The 23,982-nt window shown below is 54.6% G+C and overlaps 1 protein-coding gene across 3 annotated transcripts; it reads right to left on the bottom strand.

Annotated features, from left to right (window-relative positions):
- Positions 1-410: 410 nt before the first annotated feature.
- On the bottom strand, positions 411-23,510 carry C3H8orf74 (chromosome 3 C8orf74 homolog). 3 transcript variants are annotated; one of them, XM_075923248.1, is made up of 5 exons: positions 21,966-22,095; positions 20,859-21,051; positions 7,254-7,654; positions 687-953; positions 411-476 (listed from the first exon to the last, which is right to left on the bottom strand). In XM_075923248.1, exons 1-4 carry the CDS (start codon positions 22,062-22,064, stop codon positions 735-737), a joined length of 912 nt encoding a protein of 303 aa, XP_075779363.1. In that variant the 5' UTR covers positions 22,065-22,095; the 3' UTR covers positions 411-476; positions 687-734. The 3 variants fall into 3 exon arrangements, with proteins under 3 accessions (XP_075779363.1, XP_075779364.1, XP_025041144.2); XM_075923249.1 differs by lacking the exon at positions 21,966-22,095 and adding an exon at positions 23,438-23,510 and having other exon boundaries at positions 411-953; XM_025185359.2 differs by having other exon boundaries at positions 411-953.
- Positions 23,511-23,982: the final 472 nt, after the last annotated feature.

A 23,982-nucleotide genomic window follows, 5' to 3' on the forward strand; every position in this document is an offset into this window, starting at 1 on the left:
CGTCCTGCCAATCTAGATGCGCTTTTCCGAAAATGCTTTTAACGGAAAAGTTTTCCGTTAAAAGCATTTCCGGAAAATCATGCCAGTGTAGACGTAACCCTAGAGGGCTGATGTCCTCTGCCCCGCGCTTCTAGAGCGTTTAATGGATGGATGGGCGTGAGGCTTCGCTCACCGTTCGTGGGAGGGCCTCAGAGTTAGTGCACCAGGCCTCACCACAGCTCTGAGGGGCAGGTATCGTTATTACCCCGCCCAGCCCTCTTTAGAAAGGGGTAAAGTGAGGTACGGCAACAGTGAGGGACTGGTGCAAAGCCCCCCAGCCAGGCCCAGCCGGATCCCTGACTGCCCGATTCCCATGCCCCAAGGAAGCCAGAGGAATGAGATGGGTCTAAACCCAGCGTGAGGGAGAGGGGTCAGGTCATACGTTTATTAGACAGGTCGCTTCGTGTTCACTGACAAATCCAGAAGGCACCAGGAAGCTATTAAGGGGAGAATAAAGCTGTAGCCCCCAGGCCATGCTAGCAACATCTGGTGACTCCATCCCCCATATTAATAGCTCCTCCGTCACGCTGACCCCCTTCTCCAGCCATGGCAACGCGAACGAACCGACTCCGAGCTGGGGAGCGAGTGTCTAAACCCCAGGGCAGGTTGTATGGCTGTCAGGGCTCAACGCCATCCGTGGGTCTTACCGCTCCGGCGGGGATTTCTGCCCACGGCCGTGCTCACCCCCCATCTCCTCACTTCTTCTTTTTCGGCTGCTGGGCTTTGGATGACTTCCAGGCTCGCTCTACAGGCAGGGGCGGTGGGGGGTAGGGGACAGGCGCGTTGAGGAGCAAGGCCTTCTTCTGGAGTCGCAGCTCCAGGATCTCGAAGGTGGTCTGGATCTCAGTCTGCAGGATGTCACGGAGAACTTGCATCTGGGTCCCGATGGCTTCTTTCACCAGGGCCTCCAAAACCTGACGAGCAAGGGGAGGAAGAGGAGGGTGATGCCTCTATATAAAATCCTGGGACGCCCTCATCTTGACTACTGCGCACAGATGTGGGCGTCTCATCTCAAAAATGATATATTGGCAACAAAAAGGGCAACAAACGTGATGAGGAGCTTGGAAGGGGTCCCATATGAAGAGAGATGAAAAAGACGGGGACTTTCGAGCTTAGAAAAGAGGAGACTAAGAGGGGATAGGCTAGCGATCTATAAAATCATGACTGGTGTGAAAAAAGCGAATAAGGAAAAGTTATTGACTTAGTCCCACAATATAAGAACTAGGGGTCACCAGGTGAAATGAACAGGCAGCAGGTTTAAAACAAACAAAAGGACGTTGTTCTTCATGCTGCGCACAGTTAACCTGTGGAACTCCTCGCCAGAGGATGTGGTGAAGGCTAGGACTTTAACAGGGTTCAAAAAAGAGCAAGATAGATTCATGGAGGTTAAGTCCATCAATGGCTATTAGCCAGGATGGGGAGGATTGGTGTCCCTAGCCTCTGTCTGTCTGGAGGTGGGTGACAGGAGAGGGACCACATGAGGGTTACCTGTTGTGTTCCCTCCCTCTGGGGTACCTGGCCTTGGCCACTGTGGGCAGACAGGATACTGGGCTAGATGGACCTTTGGTCTGACCCAGTCTGGCTGTTCTAATATTCTTATTTCATCTCCCCAGTTCAGTGCCTGGCTCGCATTTCGAATGGGCCATTCCCTGCACACGGGGACAGGGCCGAGCTGGCAGGGACTGAAGGAGGAGCGGGGGAGCCGAGAAGATGGCAAGGTGCCTTCGGTGCAGCGGCGTTACCCTTCCCCTGGCCTGGCAGAAGGCCCTTCTGGGCTGCCGTGGGAGGCTCGGGAGCTGCTGGCGGCACGGGCGCAAGCCTGGGAGGTGGCCATGCTCCAGGGCAGCACCCTCCCCTACCCCTGCATGAGTCACCGAGGACTATGAAGGCAAATTCCCCTCGGGACTGAAACAACAGGGAGGCGGGAGGGGGGGGGGGCACGGGCAAACCTCTTCCTAGAAGCTGCGGTGGGGAAGGGGTTCCCCGTATTGCCAGGGTAACAGACGCCTCCGGGCCGGTGGCCCAGACGACCCTCCGATCTCCTGCGATCTCACCAGGTCTGTGGGCCAGCTCCCCCGCACCCCGGCTGGGTCCGCCGAGAGGAGGAGCAAGAGCCCCGGCCTGGGAAGGGAACTCGGAGGGGATTTCCAGTCCGGCTGCCGGGCGGAGCTGCACAAGGGCCCTGCTGTGCCTCAAGAACCAGCGAGACCGGGGTGGGGAACATCTGGCCCCCAGCTTGCCTGGATCTGGGCCCTGAGGCGCAGGGCTCCCCGCCACTCAGCATTAGGGAGCCAGCACTGGGGCTCCAGCACTGTGCTCCCCCCACCCCCAGCCCGCTCCTGCACCCTCCTCCCATCCAGCCCTCCCACCCAGCCCACTCCTGCACCCTCCTCCCATCCAGCCCTCCCACCCAGCCCGCTCCTGCACCCTCCTCCCATCCAGCCCTCCCACCCAGCCCACTCCTGCACCCTCCTCCCACCCAACCCTCCCACCCAGCCCGCTCCTGCACCCTCCTCCCACCCAGCCCTCCCACCCAGCCCGCTCCTGCACCCTCCTCCCATCCAGCCCTCCCACCCCCAGCCTGCTCCTGCACCCTCCTCCCATCCAGCCCTCCCACCCCCAGCCTGCTCCTGCACCCTCCTCCCACCCAGCCCTCCCACCCAGCCCGCTCCTGCACCCTCCTCCCACCCAGCCCTCCCACCCCCAGCCCGCTCCTGCACCCTCCTCCCACCCAGCCCTCCCACCCCCAGCCCGCTCCTGCACCCTCCTCCCACCCAGCCCTCCCACCCCCAGCCCACTCCTGCACCCTCCTCCCATCCAGCCCTCCCATCCCCACCCCGCTCCTGCACCCTCCTCCCACCCAGCCCTCCCACCCCCACCCCGCTCCTGCACCCTCCTCCCATCCAGCCCGCTCCTGCACCCTCCTCCCACCCAGCCCTCCCACCCAGCCCGCTCCTGCACCCTCCTCCCATCCAACCCTCCCATCCCCACCGTGCTCCTGCACCCTCCTCCCGCCCAGCCCGCTCCTGCACCCTCCTCCCACCCAGCCCTCCCACCCCCAGCCCGCTCCTGCACCCTCCTCCCACCCAGCCCTCCCACCCCCAGCCCACTCCTGCACCCTCCTCCCATCCAGCCCTCCCATCCCCACCCCGCTCCTGCACCCTCCTCCCACCCAGCCCTCCCACCCCCACCCCGCTCCTGCACCCTCCTCCCATCCAGCCCGCTCCTGCACCCTCCTCCCACCCAGCCCTCCCACCCAGCCCGCTCCTGCACCCTCCTCCCACCCAGCCCTCCCACCCAGCCCGCTCCTGCACCCTCCTCCCACCCAGCCCTCCCACCCAGCCCGCTCCTGCACCCTCCTCCCACCCAGCCCTCCCACCCAGCCCGCTCCTGCACCCTCCTCCCACCCAGCCCTCCCACCCAGCCCGCTCCTGCACCCTCCTCCCACCCAGCCCTCCCACCCAGCCCGCTCCTGCACCCTCCTCCCACCCAGCCCTCCCACCCCACCCAGCTCCTGCACCCTCCTCCCACCCGGCCCTCCCACCCCACCCAGCTCCTGCACCCTCCTCCCATCCAGCCCTCCCACCCCACCCAGCTCCTGCACCCTACCACCCTCCCAGACCCGAAGCCCATTTCCCGCACACTGAGCCCCTCATTTTTGGCCCTACCCAAGACCCTAAGGGGGGCCTATTAAATCTACTGACCCAGGCCCCCGTAGGCTCTGCTGTGTGGGGAGTGTCTTTCTGCTTCTCAGCCCGGCGCCATGTCCGGGAGGTGTTTTTGTTGTTGTCGTTTCTCACTTTTGTGTGGCTCCCGACTGACTTTTCTGTGGGTCTGTGGTCTCCGACCCCAAGAAGGTTCCCCGCCCCCGAGCTAGGCCTGCCGGGTTGCTCTTTTCTGCTGTTTGCCTGAGTTCCAAAGGTGATTTGGGAGCCTGCTCCTCACGGCTTCACGTGAACTTGTCAGCCACTGCCAGGAGGGCAATTTGCCACCCGCGCGTTAGGGCACATTAATGCCACAAGGCCCAACCACAAAAGGGCCTCAGTAAAGTTTCATAAAATTTCCAAAATGATTTGCTCCGGGGCTGAAACCCTTTTGTGCAATCGGAGGCAGGTTCGTTTCTTCTGTTTTTCCCCTCGGGTGTTAGAGACTCTTCACAGCGGGTTATAGGATGAGGCTGGAGGTAGCCCGATGCAGCCAGCAAGACCCAGATTCTGTATTTTTTGCACCCCTCAGACACCCAGGCTGTGTCTAGACTGGCCAGTTTTTCCGGAAAATCAGCTGCTTTTCCAGAAAAACTTGCCAGCTGTCTACACTGGCTGCTTGAATTTCCACAAAAGCACTGACTTCCTACTGGAAGAAATCAGGGCTTTTTGCGGAAATACGATGCTGCTCCCGTTCAGGCAAAAGTCCCTTTTGCGCAAAAGGGCCAGTGTCGACAGCTGAGATTTGTTTTGCGCAAAAGCGCGTCTAGATTGGCCACAGATGCTTTTCCGTAAAAAGTGCTTTTGCGGAAAAGCGTCCGTGCCAATCTAGACGCTCTTTTCCGCAAATGCTTTTAACGGAAAACTTTTCCATTAAAAGCGTTTCTGGAAAATCATGCCAGTCCAGATGTAGCCCTAGTGATCTCAGGAGCTGAGTGCTTGTGGAAGAGCAACAGGATCTTGCGCCCAAATACCTGATTGTGGTGAACACGGACTAGGAATGAAAGTGGTGGATGAAGGATCTTTGCCGCTGTTAAGCCACATGACGGGGCGTCTGCCCCGCACTGGGTTCAAACCAGTCACGAGAGGCTGAGGGGTAGACTCTGCTCCGTCTCAGGAAGCATCTGCAGCCCTGACCAATGAGGGCAGGGAGCAGTCAGCCAATCGGAGCCAGGCTGGGCCCTATAAAAGGCTGCAAGGGCTGAGAGGCGTTCACTCTTCCTCCAAGCTGTGGAGCCGGAGGGACCTCGCTGCCAGGGAAGCTATAGAGCAGAGTTTCCCAACCTATGGGTCGGGACCCAAATATAGATCACTATTACATTTCAGAAGGGTCGCCAGGTGTCTCCCCAGGTGACTCCGCCCTCCCGCCTCCTCCTGAATTGTCAGAATGGGTCCCCATCTGGAAAAGGCTGGGAACTGCTGCTCTAGAGGCTTCCTGAGGCAGAGCAAGGCTGGGGAAAGGCAGGTAGCCTGAGGCAATGCCTACGAGTACTAGGGAGGCAGCCAGGGCAGCAGAAGGCAGCAGGTCTACACACCCCTGCCGAAGACGAGTGGCCATTTCAGACGGCAGGGTGCCCCTGAGGTAAGGGGCTACATGAGGCCTGGCAGTGGGTTACTGAGGCAAGGTGGATGTTGGGGGCTTCCTGAGGGGGAGGATTGCTGAGTGGGGGGCCATTGTGGCAGGGCAGTTCCCCGAGGGGATGGCGCCACCGTCTAGGAAGGACACGGGTTCCAGTGTACGGTGGTAGAACCATTCATGCATAAACAGGTAACAGTAGGTGAGACACTGTCCAGCAGGGGGTGCTCCAGCGCCGAGCGGAGCTCATTCCCAAGCAGCCAGTGGGAGGCGCTGGTGCGCTGAGTCACACCCTGTTAAAGCAGTTCCTGTCATGCAGCTGAGTTCCCACCTGCGATGCTTGGGAAAGGCGGGTTTGGGGCGCCCTACCCCCCGACACTGCGTGAGGGCAGGGGCGCAAGAGAGTTGACTCGGATCTGTCTCGTTTCGCTGGCCACGTTCAGGAAGGACTGAACAAGCAGCATCAGAGGTGACACGTACTTTTCTATTCGCTTTTGCCAAACGACGGTCGTTCCCTGTGGGGTTACCAGGAATGTGGGGGGGAAAGCGTCTGCTTGTTTAAATACACAGAGTCAAACCCTGCAGTCCTTCCTCCAGCAAAACTCCCACAAGGTCCGGATCACAGACTACGGTCCGAGGCTGTTCTCCGGGCATGCCCCTTTCCAGAAGACATGGCGGTAGGGAGCAAGACGGCAGCCTGGCCTAGCGACCCTGTGATATGTACCACTCCATGCTGAGATTACAAAGTCACAGGAAGTAAAATACAGTCTCTGTCACCGCAGGTGTGGATCCCCTTCGCACACCAGCGCCTGGCAAAAAATCGGCATGAATATGAATTGGCGCCAAGCGAGCAAGTGTCTTTTGCGCCCGAGCTGGCCGTGCTAAGGTGTGTTTTGGTATCTTTGCTTTTCTGTGCTGTGCACTTCCCCTCCTCCCCGAACACCATTGCCCCCTGGGTAAAATGCCCTCCTGAGCTCACTGAATCAGCCCCTCACCCCACTGCTTCCCTCTTCAGAGCACTACCCAGGGAGTCAGGCAACCTGCTGTCTAGTCCTGGCTCTGCCACTGTCCTGCGCTTCACTTCACTTTCCCCATCTGCGAAATGGGGATAACAACCCATGTTCCCTCTAAGCAGAGCATGTGGGAGGCCACCCAGAAAAAGATTAAGGTGCTGCCCAGATGATTAACAGTGCGCACACATCCAGCAGCATCTTTCTATAGGTGGTGCACATTCATACAGGCCTTGGTGCACACAACAAAATTTATTCTGCACACAAATGGAAAAATTAGAGGGAACACTGGTAATGACCTTGCCCTCCTTTGTAGAGCCCTCTGAGCTCCAGCAATGAAAAGTGCTACATCAGTGCTAGAAATCAGCATTCCCATACTTAGTACACCCTCATTTCTTCCATCAAGGCATCTGGGCTGTGTCTAGACTGGGCAGTTTTTCCGGAAAATCAGCCACTTTTCCGGAAAAACTTGCCAGCTGTCTACACTGGCCGCTTGAATTTCCGCAAAAGCACTGACTTCCTACTGTAAGAAATCTGCTTTTTGCAGAAATACTCTGCTGCTCCCGTTCGGGCAAAAGTCCTTTTGCACAAAAGGGCCAGTGTAGACAGCTCAGATTTGTTTTCCGCAAAAAAGCCCCGATCGCAAGAATGGCGATCGGGGCTTTTTTGCGCAAAAATGCGTCTATATTGGCACGGACACTTTTCTGCAAAAAGTGCTTTTGTGGAAAAGCGTCCGTGCCAATCTAGACGCTCTTTTCCGAAAATGCTTTTGGTGAAGTGACATGACCAAGGTTGCAGAGTGAATCAGTGGCAGAGTCAGAAGCAGACCCCAGGCCTTCTGAAATGTAAAACCCTCACCTATGGCATACACAGCATCCCTCTCAGTATGAAATGCCCATTTCTGTACAGCGACTGCAGTGTTACCTGTCTGTCCAGGATCTCTGCTTGTGATTTCAGATCATCATATGTTCTCTGCAACACGTGCTCTCTTTCCAGATGTAGTGTCTCTCGAAGAAGCAGCATGTTGGTACGTTTCTGGGCCTCGGCAGCCGACAAGGCTGCCAGCTGCTGCTGATACTGCCAGACTTCAGCGTTGACACCGGCCATCAGCGGCAAGGGCTGCGGTGGCACGCAGATTTCTAGATGGACAGAGGTCTGTTTGGCCTCTCTCTCCCGACACAGCACAAACTGATAGAGCTGGTAGTGCCTGAGGAGCGTGTTATGGAAGTATTCCCACAAGACGCACGCTTGGCAGGAGCTCAGCGTAGGCTCGCACGCCTCGAGTTTATCCCGCAGAACACCGATGGCCTGAGAAACGGGTAAGCCTGCAAAGAAATGAAATAACGTTTCCTGAGTAGTTCTTCTAGCCATCGGCCTGCCATTTGGGTGCCAGGCTGTGTAAAGAATGAGCTGATTAGTGCCAACCGATATTTGTTGGGGGTGAGGGGGAATACACTGATAATATCCCACTCTGTTCATCCGCCTACACTGGCCCATTGCGCTGCTACATCCGTTTACTGCCCTCGGTTGGTCTATCTGCAATACAAGGATGGTCATTCCTACTCTAGGGTGCTGTGCGGCTTGCTTAATTAGCCCTCCTGACACTCTCTGAGAGCCTGGGATGCAAACCTCTGGATGAATGCATGGCCTCATTTCAGGCCTGGGATTAGTCCCTGGCGGGCCAACGTCGGTATCTTTCCCTGCGCCTTTGCAGATCCTGGTGACTGGATCTCTTGTGGGCTGCAGAACTTCACTCCCAGCCCACAGGAGCGGGGGCAAGCGGCAGACCGGGATGAGGCAGGCGACTGGTGTTAGAAACGGGGAAGGCCAAAGTGCTCCACTTAGGAAGGAACAATCAGTTCCATACATACAAGATGGGAAGCGACTGTCTAGGAAGGAGCATGGCGGAAAGGGATCTAGGGGTCATAGTGGACCACAAGTTGAATATGAGCCAACAGTGTGATGCTGTTGCAAAAAAAGCAAATATGATTCTAGGTTGTATCAACAGGTGTGTTGTAAGCAAAACTCGTGAAGTCATTCTGCCGCTCTACTCTGCACTAGTTAGGCCTCAGCTGGAGTACTGTGTCCAGTTCTGGGCGCCACATTTCAAAAAAGATGTGGAGAAATTGGAAAGGGTACAGAGAAGAGCGACAAGAATGATTAAAGGTTTAGAGAACATGACCTATGAAGCCAGGCTTCATGAACTGGGCTTGTTTAGTTTGGAAAAAAGATTAAGGGGGGACATGATAGCGGTTTTCAAATATCTAAAAGGGTGTCACAAGGAGGAAGGAGAAAATTTGTTCCTCTTGGTTTCTGAGGACAGGACAAGGAGTAATGGGCTTAAAGTGCAGCAGGGGAGGTTTAGATTGGACATTAGGAAAAAATTCCTAACTGTCAGGGTGGTCAAATATTGGAATAAATTGCCAAGGGAGGTGGTGGAATCTCCCTCTCTGGAGATATTTAAGAACAGGTTAGATAGACATCTGTCAGGGATGGTGTAGACGGAGCTTGATCCTGCCTTGAGGGCGGGGGGCTGGACTCGATGACCTCTCGAGGTCCCTTCCAGTCCTATTATTCTATGATTCTATGATTCTAAGGCCGGAGGATCCTTATTGCAAGCTGTAGGAGTTCTGAACTCCGAGCACACAGCCTGATCCAATTCCTCTGTCCCAAATGGGATCCTTTCCAGTGACTGCTGCAGGCTCTGGCGTAGGGGAGCCCATGTCCTGGAGTATCAGGGTGTCTCTGCCCTCCCCTTTCCGGCGGGGTGACGTGCACAATCGTAAGCTTTGTTGGTGAAGGAAATGAAACAAGCCTCTTTCATTTCTGAGGCAGATGGGGATTTGGCTGGGAACAGCAAAAGAAGGCCGCAGTTTTTTCCTCTCCCCTCGGCAGCCTCAGCTGCCTCTACTCTCACTGCCCCGGCTCTTGCTTGTTCAAAGACTTTCAATCCCAAGGCCAGACGGGGACCATTGTGATCATCCAGGCTGACCTCCCATCTAACCCAGGCCGGAGAACTGCCCCGCAGGGGATGTGCCCTAGAAAGACACCCAATCTTGATTTAAAACTTTTCCTTGGTGGAGAATCCACCACAACTGTGGTTAGATTGGCCCACTGGTCACTTGATCGGATTTACAACTGTGCTAGAACAGGACGGAGGAGCCCCGAGAGGACATCAAGCCCCACCCCCTACCCTCACGGCAGCACCAAGTACCACCAACATCAGTGCTTCTTAAACATTTTAAGACTGAGGAACACCAAACAATCTTTTTTTTTTAATGGGGAACACCAAGGATTTTTTGTTGAGGGGAAAAAAAACGTTGGGGGAAAAAGAGTCGGGGGGAAAGATATTGAAAAAAAACAAAACACCTGCCCCTTTAAGGGTGGCCATTTTAAATTCTGTTCTTCTCCACGGCACACCTCTGACTGCCTCGCAGCACACATAGTTTAAGAAACACTGATCTACATCATCCCTGACAGGTGTCTGTCTGATCTGCTCCTAAATATCTCAGTGATAGAGATTCCACAATCTCCCCAGGCAATTTATTCCAGTGTTTAACCACCCTGGAAGGTAGTTTTTCCGAATGTCCAACCTAAACCTCCCTTTCAGCAATGTAAGGCCATTGCTTCTTGTCCTGTCCTCAAATGTTAACAAGAATAATTTCCCCCCCTCCTTCTTGTAACTCCCTTTTAGGAACTTGAAAGCTGTCATCATGCTCCCTCTTAATCTTCTCTTTTCCCAATTCTTCCAGTCTTCCCTCCTAGCTCATGCTTTCTAGACCTTTAATCATTTGTGTTGCTCTTCTCTGGACCTTCTCCAGTTTGTGCACATCTTTCCTGAAATGTGGTGCCCAGAACTGGATGCAACACGCCAGCTGAGGCCTAATCAGCGCAGAATAGAGTGGAAGAATGACTTCTTGTATCTTGCTCACCACAATGCTGTTAGTACATGCTAATGTATGCCTTATTTCCAGTCTGAATTTGTCTAGCTTAATATTCCAGCTAAATCTAGTTCAATTGTTCTCTGCAAGACTGAAGAACCTATTATCATATATTTATCCTTCTCTTTGTTACTCTAAACACAATACAATTCTGTTATCTGGCAGGTTGGTAGCAATGGCTGGCGGGGGAACGGGACGGTTAACTACATATTCTGGCCAACTGAGAGTTATAACATAAGAACTTGGGGTCACCAAATGAAATTAATGGTAGCAGATTTAAAACCAACAAAAGGACATGTTTCTTCACACAGCGCACAGACAACCTGTGGAACTCCTTGCCAGAGGAGGTTGTGAAGACCAGGATTGAACAGGGTTCAAGAAAGAACTAGCCAAGAGGGGTAGGAATGGTGTCCCTAGCTTCTGTTTGTCAGAGGCTGGCAATGGATGACAAGGGAGAGATTGCCTGATGATTCCCTGTTCCGTTCACAGCTTCTGGGGCTCCTGGCATTGGCCACTGTTGGAAGACCTTTGGTCTGACCCAGTCTGGCCATTCTTATACTTTTACCAATTTTCATAGAATTAGAAGGCACTACAATGACTAAAGTACAAAACAGTACACAGGAACACTCAGCAGTCCAGTATTAGCCCTGCAATGCCGATTGGTTGGTTTCTTGATGCACGTAGGTGTATACAGGTAATATTTTCTATGCTGTAGGTTATCTTCGAACACTACATAGCTCCATGGGCAGTGCATGGCATGGACATAGGAAGTAGAGGTGGAGGCCCAAACCTAGGGGCCAACCCCACGGCCGGCTCCTTTACACCTGGGTCTTGGCCTCTGGGCAGCCCCTCCTGAGGTCCTATGAGTTCTGCCGTGGGTTCCACTGACCCCCCTGGGGTCCCACCGGGGCTGCCACAGGATCCACCCACCCCAGGGGGTCTAATAGCCCTCCCGTGGGCTCTGCCGGCTGCTGGCCTTGCCAATCCGAGGGTCCCATGTCCAGCCCAGGGCTCTGCAGCATGGGGCAGTGAGGGTTACTAGCATCCCAGACTGGACAGACCAGGCTCCATTTGCAGCAATGGAGTCTGGTCTGTCCAGCGTGGGAGAGTTAGCAACCCAATCTCAACAGCTGTGTCTAGACAGGCAAAAGTCTGAATCGCTTTTGCAGATTCAGACTAACACGGCTACCCCTCTGATACTAGACAGGCAAGTTTTTCCACAAAAGCAGCTGCTTTTGCGGAAAAACTTGCCAGCTGTCTACACTGGCCGCTTGAATTTCCGCAAAAGCACTGACGATCTACTGTAAAATCATCAGTGCTTTTCAGGAAAAACTATGCTGCTCCCGTTCAGGCAAAAGTCTTTTTCCAAAAGACTTTTGCGCAAAAGGGCCAGTGTAGACAGCCCAGATTTGTTTTGCGCAAAAAGCCCCGATGGCGCAAATGACGATCGGGGCTTTTTTGTGGAAAAGCGCATCTAGATTGGCCACGGACGCTTTTCCACAAAAAGTGCTTTTGCAGAAAAGCGTCCGTGCCAATCTAGCCGCACTTTTCCGCAAATGCTTTTAATGGAAAACTTTTCCATTAAAAGCATTTGCAGAAAATCATGCCAGTCTAGACGTAGCCAACAGGTCTATGGAGGACGGGGGGCAGCTTTGCACCCCCACCCCACAGCTAGTCCCAGCGCCACTGGTGCACGGCACACATCAGGGTTACGAAAATACACTTGCTGCTAAAACTAGAGTGAACAGAACTGAATCTGTCTTTGAGGGGTCAGAAGGCACTTCAGGGTCTGCAGCGTCTCCGGGTCCCCTTGATCAACATCAGTGATCACTGTCAATGTAAGAAGTGTGGGAGACGAGGCTGAGTCTGTAGGGTCCCTACGGCATACCCTGGAAGCTGCTTTTTGGAATAAACCCCGTGTCTTCTGCCTCTTTTCATAGAACACTAGAACTAGAAGGTACCTCGAGTCCAGTTCCCTGCCCTCACGGCAGGATCAAGAACCATCTAGATCAGGGCTACTCAACTTTGGAAGCCCCAGGGGCCACAATGATACTCACAGCACATGCCGAGGGCCACAATTTAAGTGTGGTTGTATATACATGCAAATATATGCAAATAGATTCTTTCACGCTGACGGGCATGAATACAAAGATTAAGCCACAGCGCCGGACCCCAATGTGGCCAGTGGGAGCCAGTCAGCACCTCTCGGGCTCCGCCCACACGGCTAAGCCGCCCTCACTTCCCACAATGCCCCGGCGCTCCCGGCATCTCCTCCCTGGGGGCTAGAAACCCCGACTCCCTGTACCCGTCTGTTCCACCAGCCCGTCCGCTTGCGTCTTTCAGTGCTCACCCCGCCTGGGGGAGGCCTCGCCATTGTAGGGCGTGTTCCCAGTGGAGGCCACATTCAAAGGATCCCACCCGTGGTCTGCGTGTTGAGCCCCGTGTCAACCCAAACCGCACCGCGGGCCGCAAACAAACAGGCCACGGGCTCCGTGTGGCTCATGGGCCATGTGTAGAGTAGCCCTGGTCTAGATTGTCCCTGACAGCTGTCTGTCGAAACCACTCTTAAATATCTCCAGAGATTCTATGATTCTACCTCTCCCCTCCTGACTCTTTCCCTACCCCTTCACCGTGTCACTCTGCCTCAGGCTGCATGAGGAACCAACTCTTCGGCTGTGTCTAGACTGGGCAGTTTTTCCAGAAAATCAGCCACTTTTCCGGAAAAACTTGCCAGCTGTCTACACTGGCCGCTTGAATTTCCGCAAAAGCACTGACGATCTAATGTAAGATCATCAGTGATTTTCCAGAAAAACTATGCTGCTCCCGTTCGGGCAAAAGTCCTTTTGCGCAAAAGGGCCAGTGTAAACAGCACAGTAGTGTTTTCTGCAAAAAAGCCCCGATGGCTGAAATGGCGATCGGGGCTTTTTTGCGGAAAATCATGCCAGTGTAGACGTAGCCTTCATGTTTTTTCTCCCAGGCCCATCTACCTGCTGTTCACTGTACCTCCACCTTCTCCATCTGACCCCATCCACCACACCTCCACCTTCAGATGCCCCCAACCCTTCTTCCTGGAAGCCTATAATCCTGAATCGCCCTGAAAAGAAGGTTTAAAAAGACAATAGAAAACGGGAACAAAACGCATGCGGCTAACCAAACAGGCGTGGACCAGCGCTGCTGGGACATTTTGCATCTCAGTGCACCACCTGGAAGCTGGCTATTTCGATCAGAGCAGAGGTTCTGCTTCTCCACTGCCTTGCACCCTGAGCTGTCGTTTATCCGTGTGCGAATTGGGTGATACTCCCACAGCAGAATTCTCCACTCACCCCCAGAGTTTGCATTTTACATGCCGGTCACCAGGATCTGTGACCCCAGGTGGGAGCAAGGCAAAATCTTCTTGCTGTCTGCAATGCACCCGGCATAATATCAGCACGGTGTACATAACAAACGAGACCAGCCTGCTTTCGCAGCCTCCCTCCTGATGGAAATGGTCGTAGCAACAGTTCTCCGGCACGAACACAGTCTTCATTGATAAAAGCTGCATTTGCCATCAGTGCCCACGTTTGGCTTGTCAACCGGCAACGGGGTTTTTGTTTGGTGGTTGGTTTTTTTCCACGACGAGTTAGTTCTGGAGATTAACTCCTGGTTCTTTCGCAAGATTTCAGTCCATCACGAGCTCCCCATCTGTTAATCAGCAGGGCTGATTATGAACGAGGCGGCCAAGATCTTTCCCCCGAGAACTGGCAGGCAGAATGCAGAGCGGCTGCTACTTGATTCGAATACCCCCGGGCTCTTCCCCTCCGCGCACAGGAAAAATTCATTGGTTTGTGATGTTTTCATTCAATGTCATCTAATTGCCAAGAAGCAGTGGCTGTCCCAAATAGAGCCACTTCCGAAGGCTCGCTTGAGAATCAATATTATGGTCCAGGTACAATGTGGCCACAACTAGGACACCGGTGAAAGGCAGCGAATTTGGAGTGACTTATTTGGACTGGAAACTCCTTTGGACAGCCCCTAAAAGGGAGGTGTAAACGCTCCCTAAAAGTAGGCAGGCCACAGCTGCCCGGACTGTGGCCTTGTCACCCAAACCACCTTCTCCCCCTCCCCAAGGCTCTGTCCCTGTGCAGCCCCTTCCCCTAAGGGTGCCCTTGGACCACATCTTCCCCACAAAACCCTTCGCCTGCTCCTCTTCCCTGCTCCCTCCCCCATTGCTTATCCTTCCTGCTGGTAGGGGAGGGGGCTGTGCCCCCCCCTTTTTACCCTCCCCATTCCAGGGCCCTGTTACCATCCATGGCACAATGGGGTACTGGTCCATAAAGGGGATTTATAGGCAGGGAAGCTGACAGTCAGGCCGGGTCCCTGGGCAAGGTGGGGCGAGGGCTAAAGGGGCGGGGCTTTGGACAGAAGGGGCGGAGATTTGGACAGAAGGGGCGGAGATTTGGACAGAAGGGGCGGGGATTTGGACAGAAGGGGCGTGGCTGAGGTTGCTTGCCTTCAGTACTGCCCAGAGAGCACCATACTGCCCCACCAAGTCCTTAGAGCTGCCTGAAGTAGCAACAGCCAGGAGCCACGGGCCCTTTAGACTCACCGGGCCCAACCATAGCCCCTTTTGCCCTCCCCATTGGCAGACCTGCCCATAGGTGCTCCAGTCACACAAACAACAACATTCACCCATATGCAGCTCGTGCGTCCCACTCAGTCCTGGGTATGGGTGGGTTGCAAGCTGGTCCCTGGCAGGGCGGGGGGGGGGGGAGTTCACTTTCTACGCTGACTGCAGTGAAATGGTTTTGTCGTTCCCGCTGTGCTACCCCAAACCCGGGCGGCCTGCCGCACTTTCTTCAAGCCAGGAGCGAATCTGCAGACTAAACGGGCAGTGCCAACAGCAGCGGCGAGGCCTGCATTAGGCAAACATGACCCACCCAAAGTGTGATTAGCTCCGATGTCAACAGCATGGGTAACTCGCGCACCTCTCGAGCGTGGTGCATTCTCCCCCCTTGCCCACTTACAGAGAAAGAGAGAGAATGCGTGTGCTTAGAGCAGGGTGGTCACCCCTCTCCAGGCATAAAAAGGGTTAAAACAGGCCTACGAGAGGGCTGTAGCTGGGGAGCCAATCACGAGAGGCCTCGTGGCAGCCAATCAGAGCCCAGCAGGGCTGTATAAAAGAGATGGCTGGGCCAGGCTGAGCGCACACTCACTCTGGCAGGTGAAGGACTGAGCTGTCTGCTAGCCAGGGTACCACAGACAGAGCAGTGCTGGGGAAAGGCAGGGTGAGCCTGGGGAGCTCCAGCCTGAGCATTTTTAGGCTGAGGTCCAGCAACAGGGGCTTGAGGGGCACTAAGGAGGCAGCCAGGGCAGGTAGAGGCAGCAGGTCCCCAACCCCTTCCTATGATGAGTGGCCATGTCAGAGTGCAGTTTGCCCCTGAGGAAAGGGCTAGATGATGACCGAAGGTAGGATGACTGGAGGTAGGGTCACTGAGGCAAGGAGGGTAGAAGGGTTGGGGGGGGTTCCCTGAGGGGGAGGACCTCAGAGTGTGGGGGCACTGCTGTGGGCATGTACCCAGGGGCCTGGGAGAGACATGGGTCCTAATGTAAGGTGGTGGATCCACTAACAGAACCCAGGTAACAGCAGGTGAGACACCAGCCAGAAGAGGGCGCTCCACCACTGAGCAGCGCTACTTCCCAGAGTGACCAGCAGGAGGCGGTGAGCAGCACCGTGAAGCTCTACAGCCTTAGCTGCGAGCCAGCTGGCTTTTCGCTCAAGCCCTAGAGGCTCAGGTACTGAGCTCCAGAGGTCCCAGGTTCGGTTCTGTGGGTTGGCGATACGCTGGCAAGCACTGAGTGTCCCCATTCTTGCTGACTCAGGTGTGGCAGGCCGGATATGGGGGTGTTCAGCACCCCCTGGGTTCCTGTTGGCGCATTGGTGGAGAAGGTTACTCACGTCCTTGCTCTGCCCCCCCCCCCCCCCCCCGGAGATGGTACTCGGCACCCTGCGGGCCCTAGGTGCCTCACACCCAGAGATGTCGGCTTTACAGACAGTGGTGCTGCCAGCCGGCCAGCTATTTAGTGAGCGCATTGGAGGCGTAGACAGTCTAACACCCAGGAACCCAACAGCCGCTCTTTGTAGCTGGTGTGGGGAGGAGGAGTTACATTTCCCCCAGCATCCCCGGGAGAGCACCGGTCCTTCATCCCAGGGCATCTGGCCACCTTGCACGGGGAGGAGAGGGACTATGTCTGACAGGGGTGTTGAGGTGAAACACTGAGGTGACCCGTGAGGGCTGGATGCCCCCAAACCGTTCTCCCTGCGCCCCAGAATGGAGGGCAAGAACGCCTTTGTCTGTCGCCTAGCGACGTCCTGCTTAACCACGTCACTGTGGCGTTGGCATCCAGGAGGTGTAAACGCTCCCTAAAAGTAGGCAGGCCACAGATGCCCCGACTGTGGCCTTGTCACCCAAACCACCCTTCCACCTCCTCCAAGGCTCTGTCCCTGCGCAGCCCCTTCCCCTAGGGGTGCCCTTGGATCACATCTTCCCCCACAAGACCCTTCCCCCACTCCTCCTCCCTCCCCCATTGCTTTTCCTTCCCGCTGGTAGGGCAGGGGGCTGTGCCCCCCCCTTTTACTCTCCCCATTCCAGTGCCCTGTTACCAGCCATGCCGTTCTTGATCCACTGCTCTTCACTACAAGGGCAGGAAGGAGGAAGGGATCTGACACCTGATTCTCTTCACTTAGCCTTGCGCTGACCCTCCCGTATGTGAATCAGAAGCAACCGTGCTGAAGCCAGGGAGGAAAATCAGCATGTGAGGAGAATTTGGCCCTTCACAGCCCCTGGAGTGGGATGGGTGTGTGTGTGGTAAGGGGGAAATCACGAGTGTAGTCCTAGACCCTAAGGAGGGGGGAACCCTGAAACCACAGACACAAAGCAATTTGCTGAGAGAGTTCAACTGAAATCCGAATCCCAACTCTGTGGCCCGAGTCTGTCTCTACTGGAAACGTGCCCTAAATAAACGCCACACCGCACCTCGCCGGTGTGAACTGACTGTATTCAAGCAAGCAAGGACAAGGTTAGCTTTGATTTGTTTCTTGGCAGCAAAGTGGGGACAAAAAAAAAAATCCACCAACCTTTGGGTGACGATGTTGGAAGAGGCTTGGAGCATGTTCCAGGGCAAGGGAGGTGAGAGGTGAAAAGCTCAGCCGAGGGCACGCGTGTGCGTGTTAGAAGGCAAGGCACGCCACTGGCGGGATTGACAGATGACGCAGGAGCTGGATTCGCCCTCAGGGAACGCTGACGTCCGTGGCGGTTTGAGGAGGCCGTGTGGGATACGGTTTAAAGGTCCAACCCAAAGGGCGTTGTAAAGGTGGATGATGCTGCAGGTTCTATCATGGCATTTTACATGGAGGGGGGTTAATTCTCCCCTTAGTTACACCAGTGTCGCCCTGCTGAGCCAGGAGCGGACCTCAGGGCATTACAGCTGTGTAACTGATGAGACAACATGGACCCTTCACTAATTCTGGGTGGCGTTAACAGGAGTCTTGTGAGCCAGACACGAGAAGTCATTCTCTCTCTGTGCTGATTAGGCCAGACCAACCTAGAACACCCCTAAGTGTGACACTGCTGCAAAAAAAGCCAACATGATTCTCGGAGGCATTAACAGGTTGTTGTGAGCAAGATACAAGAAGTCATTCTTCCGCTCTACCCTGCACTGATTAGGCCTCCGTTGGAGGATTGTGTCCAGTTCTGGGCACCACATTTCAGGAAAGATGTGGAGAAATTGGAGAAGGTCCAGAGAAGAGCAACAAAAATGATGAAAGGTCTAGAGAACATGAGCTCTGAGGGGAGACTGAAAAAATTGGGCTTGTTTGGTTTGGAAAGGAGAAGACTAGGAGGGGACATGAGAGCAGTTTTCAAGTATCTACAAATGTGTTACAAGGAGGAGGGAGAAAAATTGTTCTCCTTGGCCTCTGAGGATAGGACAAGAATCAATGGGCTTTAATTGCGGCAAGAGAGGTTGAGGTTGGACACTAGGAAAAACAGGGTGGTTAAACACTGGAATAAGTTGCCTAGGGGGGTTGTGGAATTTCCATCACTGGAGATATGTAAGAGCAGGTTAGACAGACACCTGTCAGAGATGATCTAGATGGTGCTTGGTCCTGCTGTGAGGGCAGGGGACTGGACTCGATGACCTCTTGAGGTCCCTTCCAGTTCTTGTGTTCTGGGATTCTATGATTCATCTTCACACCATGTGGGTCACTATTCTTGTTTTCCAGATGAAGCCTCAAAGTCCTGGTCTGCAGTAGGGAGTTCTTTCAAAATACCCTCCCCCTGCTTATTTCGAAATAACAAGCGGAGCATCCACACAACCAAGCCCGTTATTTCGAAATAAGGGGCTGGTTATTTCGAAGTCTGCACTCCTGCTTTCCTCAGGGAATAACGCTGATTTTGAAATCGCGATTTCAAAAGAGCGGTCGCGTGGATGCTGCGCTGCTGCTGTTTCGAAATAACGACTCCCCGGGCTCACTCAAAGTCATTACTCCCCTGGGCTCCTTGGGGCTCTCAGTGGAGGGAGCACGTCCACACTAACAGAGCCTGCCTCGGACTTGTTTTGAGGCTCCCCGTAGTGTGGATGTGTTAGTTTGATTTTCTTATGTCGGGAGTTACTATTTCAGATGTAGTGATTTCGAAATGATTTCCTAGTGTAGACGTGCCCGGTTAGGTAACTTGCCAAAGGCCGCTGGAGGGGGGCAGTGCCAATCTAAGAAGTTATGTGGGAAGAAAAGTAGTCAGGCGACATCTGCGCTAGGGGTTTGCACCGTGGGGGCGGGACACCTGCTTATCAGAGGGAGCTAGTCCCCATCCGAGTTGCTTGATTGGCTAAACCCCTGATTGGCTGAGGTGACTGGCAGAGCTGCTCTACCAATCAGCAGGGGATTGGCTGCCTAAAGCAGCTGCTCACAGCTGCAGTAGGTCCTGTGTCTGCTCGTTCCCGGCCTCGTTCCCACCTTGCCTCACTCTCTTTGTTTCTCCTCTGTTCATGGCCCATTTGGTTGGCAATTGGCCATTTTTTCGTAATCAACACAGGTGCCTCCACTCAAACCGTTCCCTCCAACCAACCGCTCAGGCCCAACGAAGCGCCTCTCGGACTCCTCCCAGGCAAATTCCCTCTGATGTGTGGGGAAGAGCAGAGACTTGGTGAGGTGACTCACATGAGTGGAGCTCGGTCGTGGGAGGGTGTAATCTGGTCAGGAAGGACGGGAAGGGAGAACAGGTGGAGGAGTTGCGCTGTACGTCAGAGAGCCGTGTGACTGTTCACAGCTCCAGTGAGAAACAGAAGAAAAGCCTGTGACGAGTCTTTGGGTTAAGTTTAGAGGCGGGAGCAACAAGGGTGATGTGGTGACAGGCATCTGCTATAGGCCACCGGACCAGGAGGATGAGGGAGACAACTAATAGAAGTTTCTGGATCACAGGCTCAGGCTCTCATAGGGGGACTTCAATCACCCTGGCATCTCCTGGGACAGCACAGCCAGGCCCACTGACAGTGGGGGCCAAATGGGGCACTTGCCTCAGGACCTGGCAATCCAAAGGGAACAGGTCCCGTGTGAGGAGAGTAAAAAAGACGGGGACTTTTCAGCTTACAATAGAGGCGACTCGGGGAGGATAGGATAGAGGTCTATAAAGTCATGGCAGGTGTGGAGAAAGCGAATAGGGAAACGTTTTTGACTTGTTCCCATAACCTAAGAACTAGGACGCAAATGAAATGAATAAGCAGCAACTTTCAAACAAACAGAAGGAAGTATCTCTTCACAGAATGCACAGTCAACCTGTGGAACTCCTTGCCAGAGGATGTGAAGATCAGGACTTGAACAGGGTTCAAAAAAGAGCTAGATAGATTCATGGAGGTTAGGTCCACTGATGGCTATTAGCCAGGATGTGTAGGAATGGTGTCCCTAGCCTCTATTTGGAAATGGGGAGCACATGATGATTATCTGTTCTGTTCACTCCCTATGGGGCACCTGGCATTGGCCACTGTGGGCAGACAGGACACTGGGCTAGATGGACCATTGGTCTGACCTAGTCTGGCCGTGCTGATGTTCAAACATTTAGATTACGTCTACACTCTGCATTGTTGCGCAAGAAGATATGCAAATGAGGTGCGGCGATGAATATCGCCGCACCTTATTTGCATACCTAATGCTCTGCCATTTTTGCAGCACGGCTTTTGCACAAGAAGGAGCTTTCTACACTGCTCCTTCTTGCACAACAAACCCCTCTTGCGCAGGAGCCGTTCTTCCTGAAAACAAGCGGCAGGACGGCTCTTGCGCAAGAGGGTTTTTTTGCGCAGGACGGAGCGGTGTAGACAGCTCCTTTTTTGCGCAAAAGCCCCTTCTGCAAAATGGTGTCTCATTCGGTATGCAAATGAATATCGCCCCGCCTCATTTGCATAGCTTCTTGCGCAACAACGCGCAGTGTAGACGTAGCCTGAGGGCTTGACTCTCCTTGCCTAGTGTCACCGCTTTGCCGTCCCTGCTTCTGATGTCCAATGGGTGGGGGGAGGGGAAAGCAGGGGGCTGGAGGAAATTCCCACTGCTAGGACGCACCTCTGATGTCATTCAGCAGCTCCTCCATTCGCCTCCCCACTTCGGCGGCTGCCGGCCAGGGGAGCCCTTTCTCCACGGTGAAGACGATGCCGCCGTGAAGGCAGTCGAGTTCTATGCTGCGCCTTTGGTCCCTCACCTCATCGAACTCCTCCCACCGCAGGAGCGCGCGGAGACACTGGCGCCCTTCTTCCCTCTGGCACAGAGACACAAGGGGCGTGGGAGGGGCAGGCTCTCCCTGTGGGGAGCAGGCCAGTCCCTCAGCGGGCCTAAGTCAGAGCAACTCCACGGGAGTCAACGGAGCGATGCTGATTGACACCAGCCGAGAATCTCCAAATGGGGGCACGGGACCGGATTCGGCCGTCGTGGCTGTTTCACACCGGACGGTTCAGAATGCCCGATTGTCCCAGCTGGGAGCAAGAGCAGAATCAGGCCCCAGGCACCGGAGGTCCCGGGTCAGCTCCCAGAAAGGGACAGGGCCAAGTGGGGGAGACACAGTCACCCATCCCCGTGTCCCCTTCAGACCCTGCTCGGCCGGGCAGGTTGCAGCTCTCGGGCTGGTGCAGCTCAGAGCCTCTGCTCAGGTGTGGAGTGGATAGACCCTTAGCTCCACCCCCATCCACACTGTAACAGGTCAAAGTAGCCGGCCTGGTGCAAGCACCTTTTCACTATGAGGTGCTTTCTCCCTGGTGCGGGATGGGAATTGTGCCCCAGGGACTCCCTGGGCTGGTGCAACTTCCCCCCACCCCCACTCGTTGCTCAGGGCTGTTGCTAAAGGCACATTCCAGCCTCACCGTGCAATAGCAGGAGGTGGCAAAATTCCTTCCTGACCCTTATAGGGTTGGCCTTGCAGCATGAGTGTGGATTTCCCTCATCACTGCAACCATCCAGCAAGAGGCTCTGTCCCAGGGACTCTGGGGGGGTCAAATCCATGGGGCTTAATGCGGTAGAGTGCTAAGTGCCCGGTGGGAATGGAGAGCCGAGTTAGAATTTTTTCTATTATGCTTTCTGAGTTCTACCCGCCATGAGCCACCCTTTGGTTGGGGCCAAGTGTGCTCTGTCATGCCAGCCATGCATTTCCCCAAGCAGGAGTAGGCCCTTTGACAATACCGTTAATCCTCCTGGGAAAAATTCGACTCCTCGTCGCTTGCTGGACGTTGGGCTGGTAGGATGAACGACTAACAGATGCTCAGGAGGAGGTGTGGCCATTGGAAAGGTACGGCATAAACTTGGGGAGTGGGTGAAGACCCAGCTGGGGCCAGGCAGTCAAAGCCCCGCCCCTTTCTGACCAAAGCCACACCCCTTCCCCGAGACCATGCCCTTCCAGAACCTTCCCCCCGCCCGAGCCACGTTCTGCCCAATCCCAGCTGAGAACCGGGGCTGCTACGTGGACAGCCCAAGCCTTCCCTTGCCTACACTACCCGCCACCCATGGGCACAAAAGTGATTGTTACGCTGACACATGCCCTGTGGCTGGGGTCGGTGGGCGCTCACGACCCGTTGCTGTGGGAGGGAGGTATAAAGCCTCATCTGACTGAAGGTGAAAACGAGAAAGAGACAGAGAGAGAAAGTCTGGGCGTCAGAAAGAGGTGGAGGGAAAGGATTGTCAATACCACAGAGACACCTGCAGGGTTCAGAGCTAATTTCCCCAGGTTCTGATCTCAGGCCATGTCGACACTAGGAAATGATTTGGAAATTACTAAATTCGACTCAACTCTGAATTTAACACATTCGAAAGAGTGCATCCTCGTTATGGGGAAGCCTCAACATTAGTCCAAGCCAGGCTCCGTTAATGTGGACGCACTCCCTGGGACGTAGAGCCCCAAGGAAGCCCTGGGGAGTAATTAGTTCGAATTACTCCAGGGAGTAGTTATGTCGAAATAGTGGCACCGAGGTGTCCACGCTACCGCTATTTCAAAAGAGCTAGTTTGGAATTCGCGTTATTCCTGCTGAAAAGCAGGCGCGCAGATTTCCAATTAAGCAGCTTGGTAGGGGGGATGGTTATTTCAAAATACAGGGCTTGGTAGTGTGGATGCTCCGCTTATCAATTTGACCTAAGGGGGGTTATTTCGAAATAAAGCCCTCGTGTGGACCAGAGCTCAGTGAGGTCACATTGGAGGAACTCCACTCGGATCCGTGAGGTTAGTTGGAATTTGCAGGCAGTCCCCGGGTTACGTACAAGATAGGGACTGTAGGTTTGTTCTTAAGTTGAATTTGTATGTAAGTCGGAACTGGTACATATTGTAGGGGAAACTCTAGCCAAACTTTTCTCCAGAGCTCAGTTTTATTCTCCCACACCTCACTTCCCTCAGTCCTTTATTCTCAAGCTGAGGTGTCTGCTGAGAAAAGCCGCTCCGCGTCTCCCTGGTCTGCTGGGAGGGCGCTAGCTTCGCGTCTCCTGGTCTGCTGGGGGGAAGCAGCTAGTGTGGGGTTGCCTTACCCCGTTTGTAAGTAGGGATCCGATGTAAGTCGGATCCACGTAACCTGGGGACTGCCTGTATACCAGTGACGCCTCAGCTGTCTCTGGCCTCTCCGTATTTCCGGGCTGCTGTGAAACGCCTGATTAAACGCCGGTCTCTTTACCTGAAGCTGGCAGACTCTCCTGACCCCCTCTGCGGATAAGGCCGCCATCCGTACCGGAGCCCGTTACTGGGGGGCGTGGCTTGTTTAATAGCATCACAAAGGTGGCAAAGTTCCGTGGGGAGCCCAGCCCGGCCTGGACTCCCTCCCCATAGAGTTGTGTCAAGTTTGATGTTCAGTGCCCCCATGGATGGAGCACAGACTAATAGATCGAGCTGCCAGGAAGCTTTCCCAGGTATCTGCCGCTGCCACTGAGGTCACAAGAAAAATGGATCGTGGGGGCAGGAATTGGCCCCTCTGTAACACCACCAGGTGGATTTGAACCTGGGATCTTTGAAGCAGAGTATAGGAGCCTCTACCCTCTGAGCTAAAAGCCAGCTGGCTCCCAGCCTGTGCTGTAGAGGTCTCTTGATCTTAACTGTTGCTGTGGTCTAGGTGCCACTTACATTGCTCAGTAACCACACCAGGTGTGTGGGGGTTACACCTACATTTTCCTTCCTTTTGTTTCCCTCCAGTCCTCTTCGTGACGACAAAGGAGGGGGGGCTGG

This window comes from Pelodiscus sinensis, chromosome 3 (genome assembly GCF_049634645.1).
Source record: "Pelodiscus sinensis isolate JC-2024 chromosome 3, ASM4963464v1, whole genome shotgun sequence".
Classification (NCBI taxonomy): Eukaryota; Metazoa; Chordata; order Testudines; family Trionychidae; genus Pelodiscus; species Pelodiscus sinensis.

Coding starts and splice junctions, on each gene's coding strand:
- C3H8orf74 (XM_075923248.1), bottom strand. CDS start 22,064: ATGGCCACACCTCCTCCTGAGCATCTGTTAGTCGTTCATCCTACCAGC. Junction 21,052..21,965: donor TTTTCCCAGGAGGATTAACG/GTATTGTCAAAG, acceptor TCTCTGTGCCAG/AGGGAAGAAGGGCGCCAGTG. Junction 7,655..20,858: donor GCTGCTGAATGACATCAGAG/GTGCGTCCTAGC, acceptor ATTTCTTTGCAG/GCTTACCCGTTTCTCAGGCC.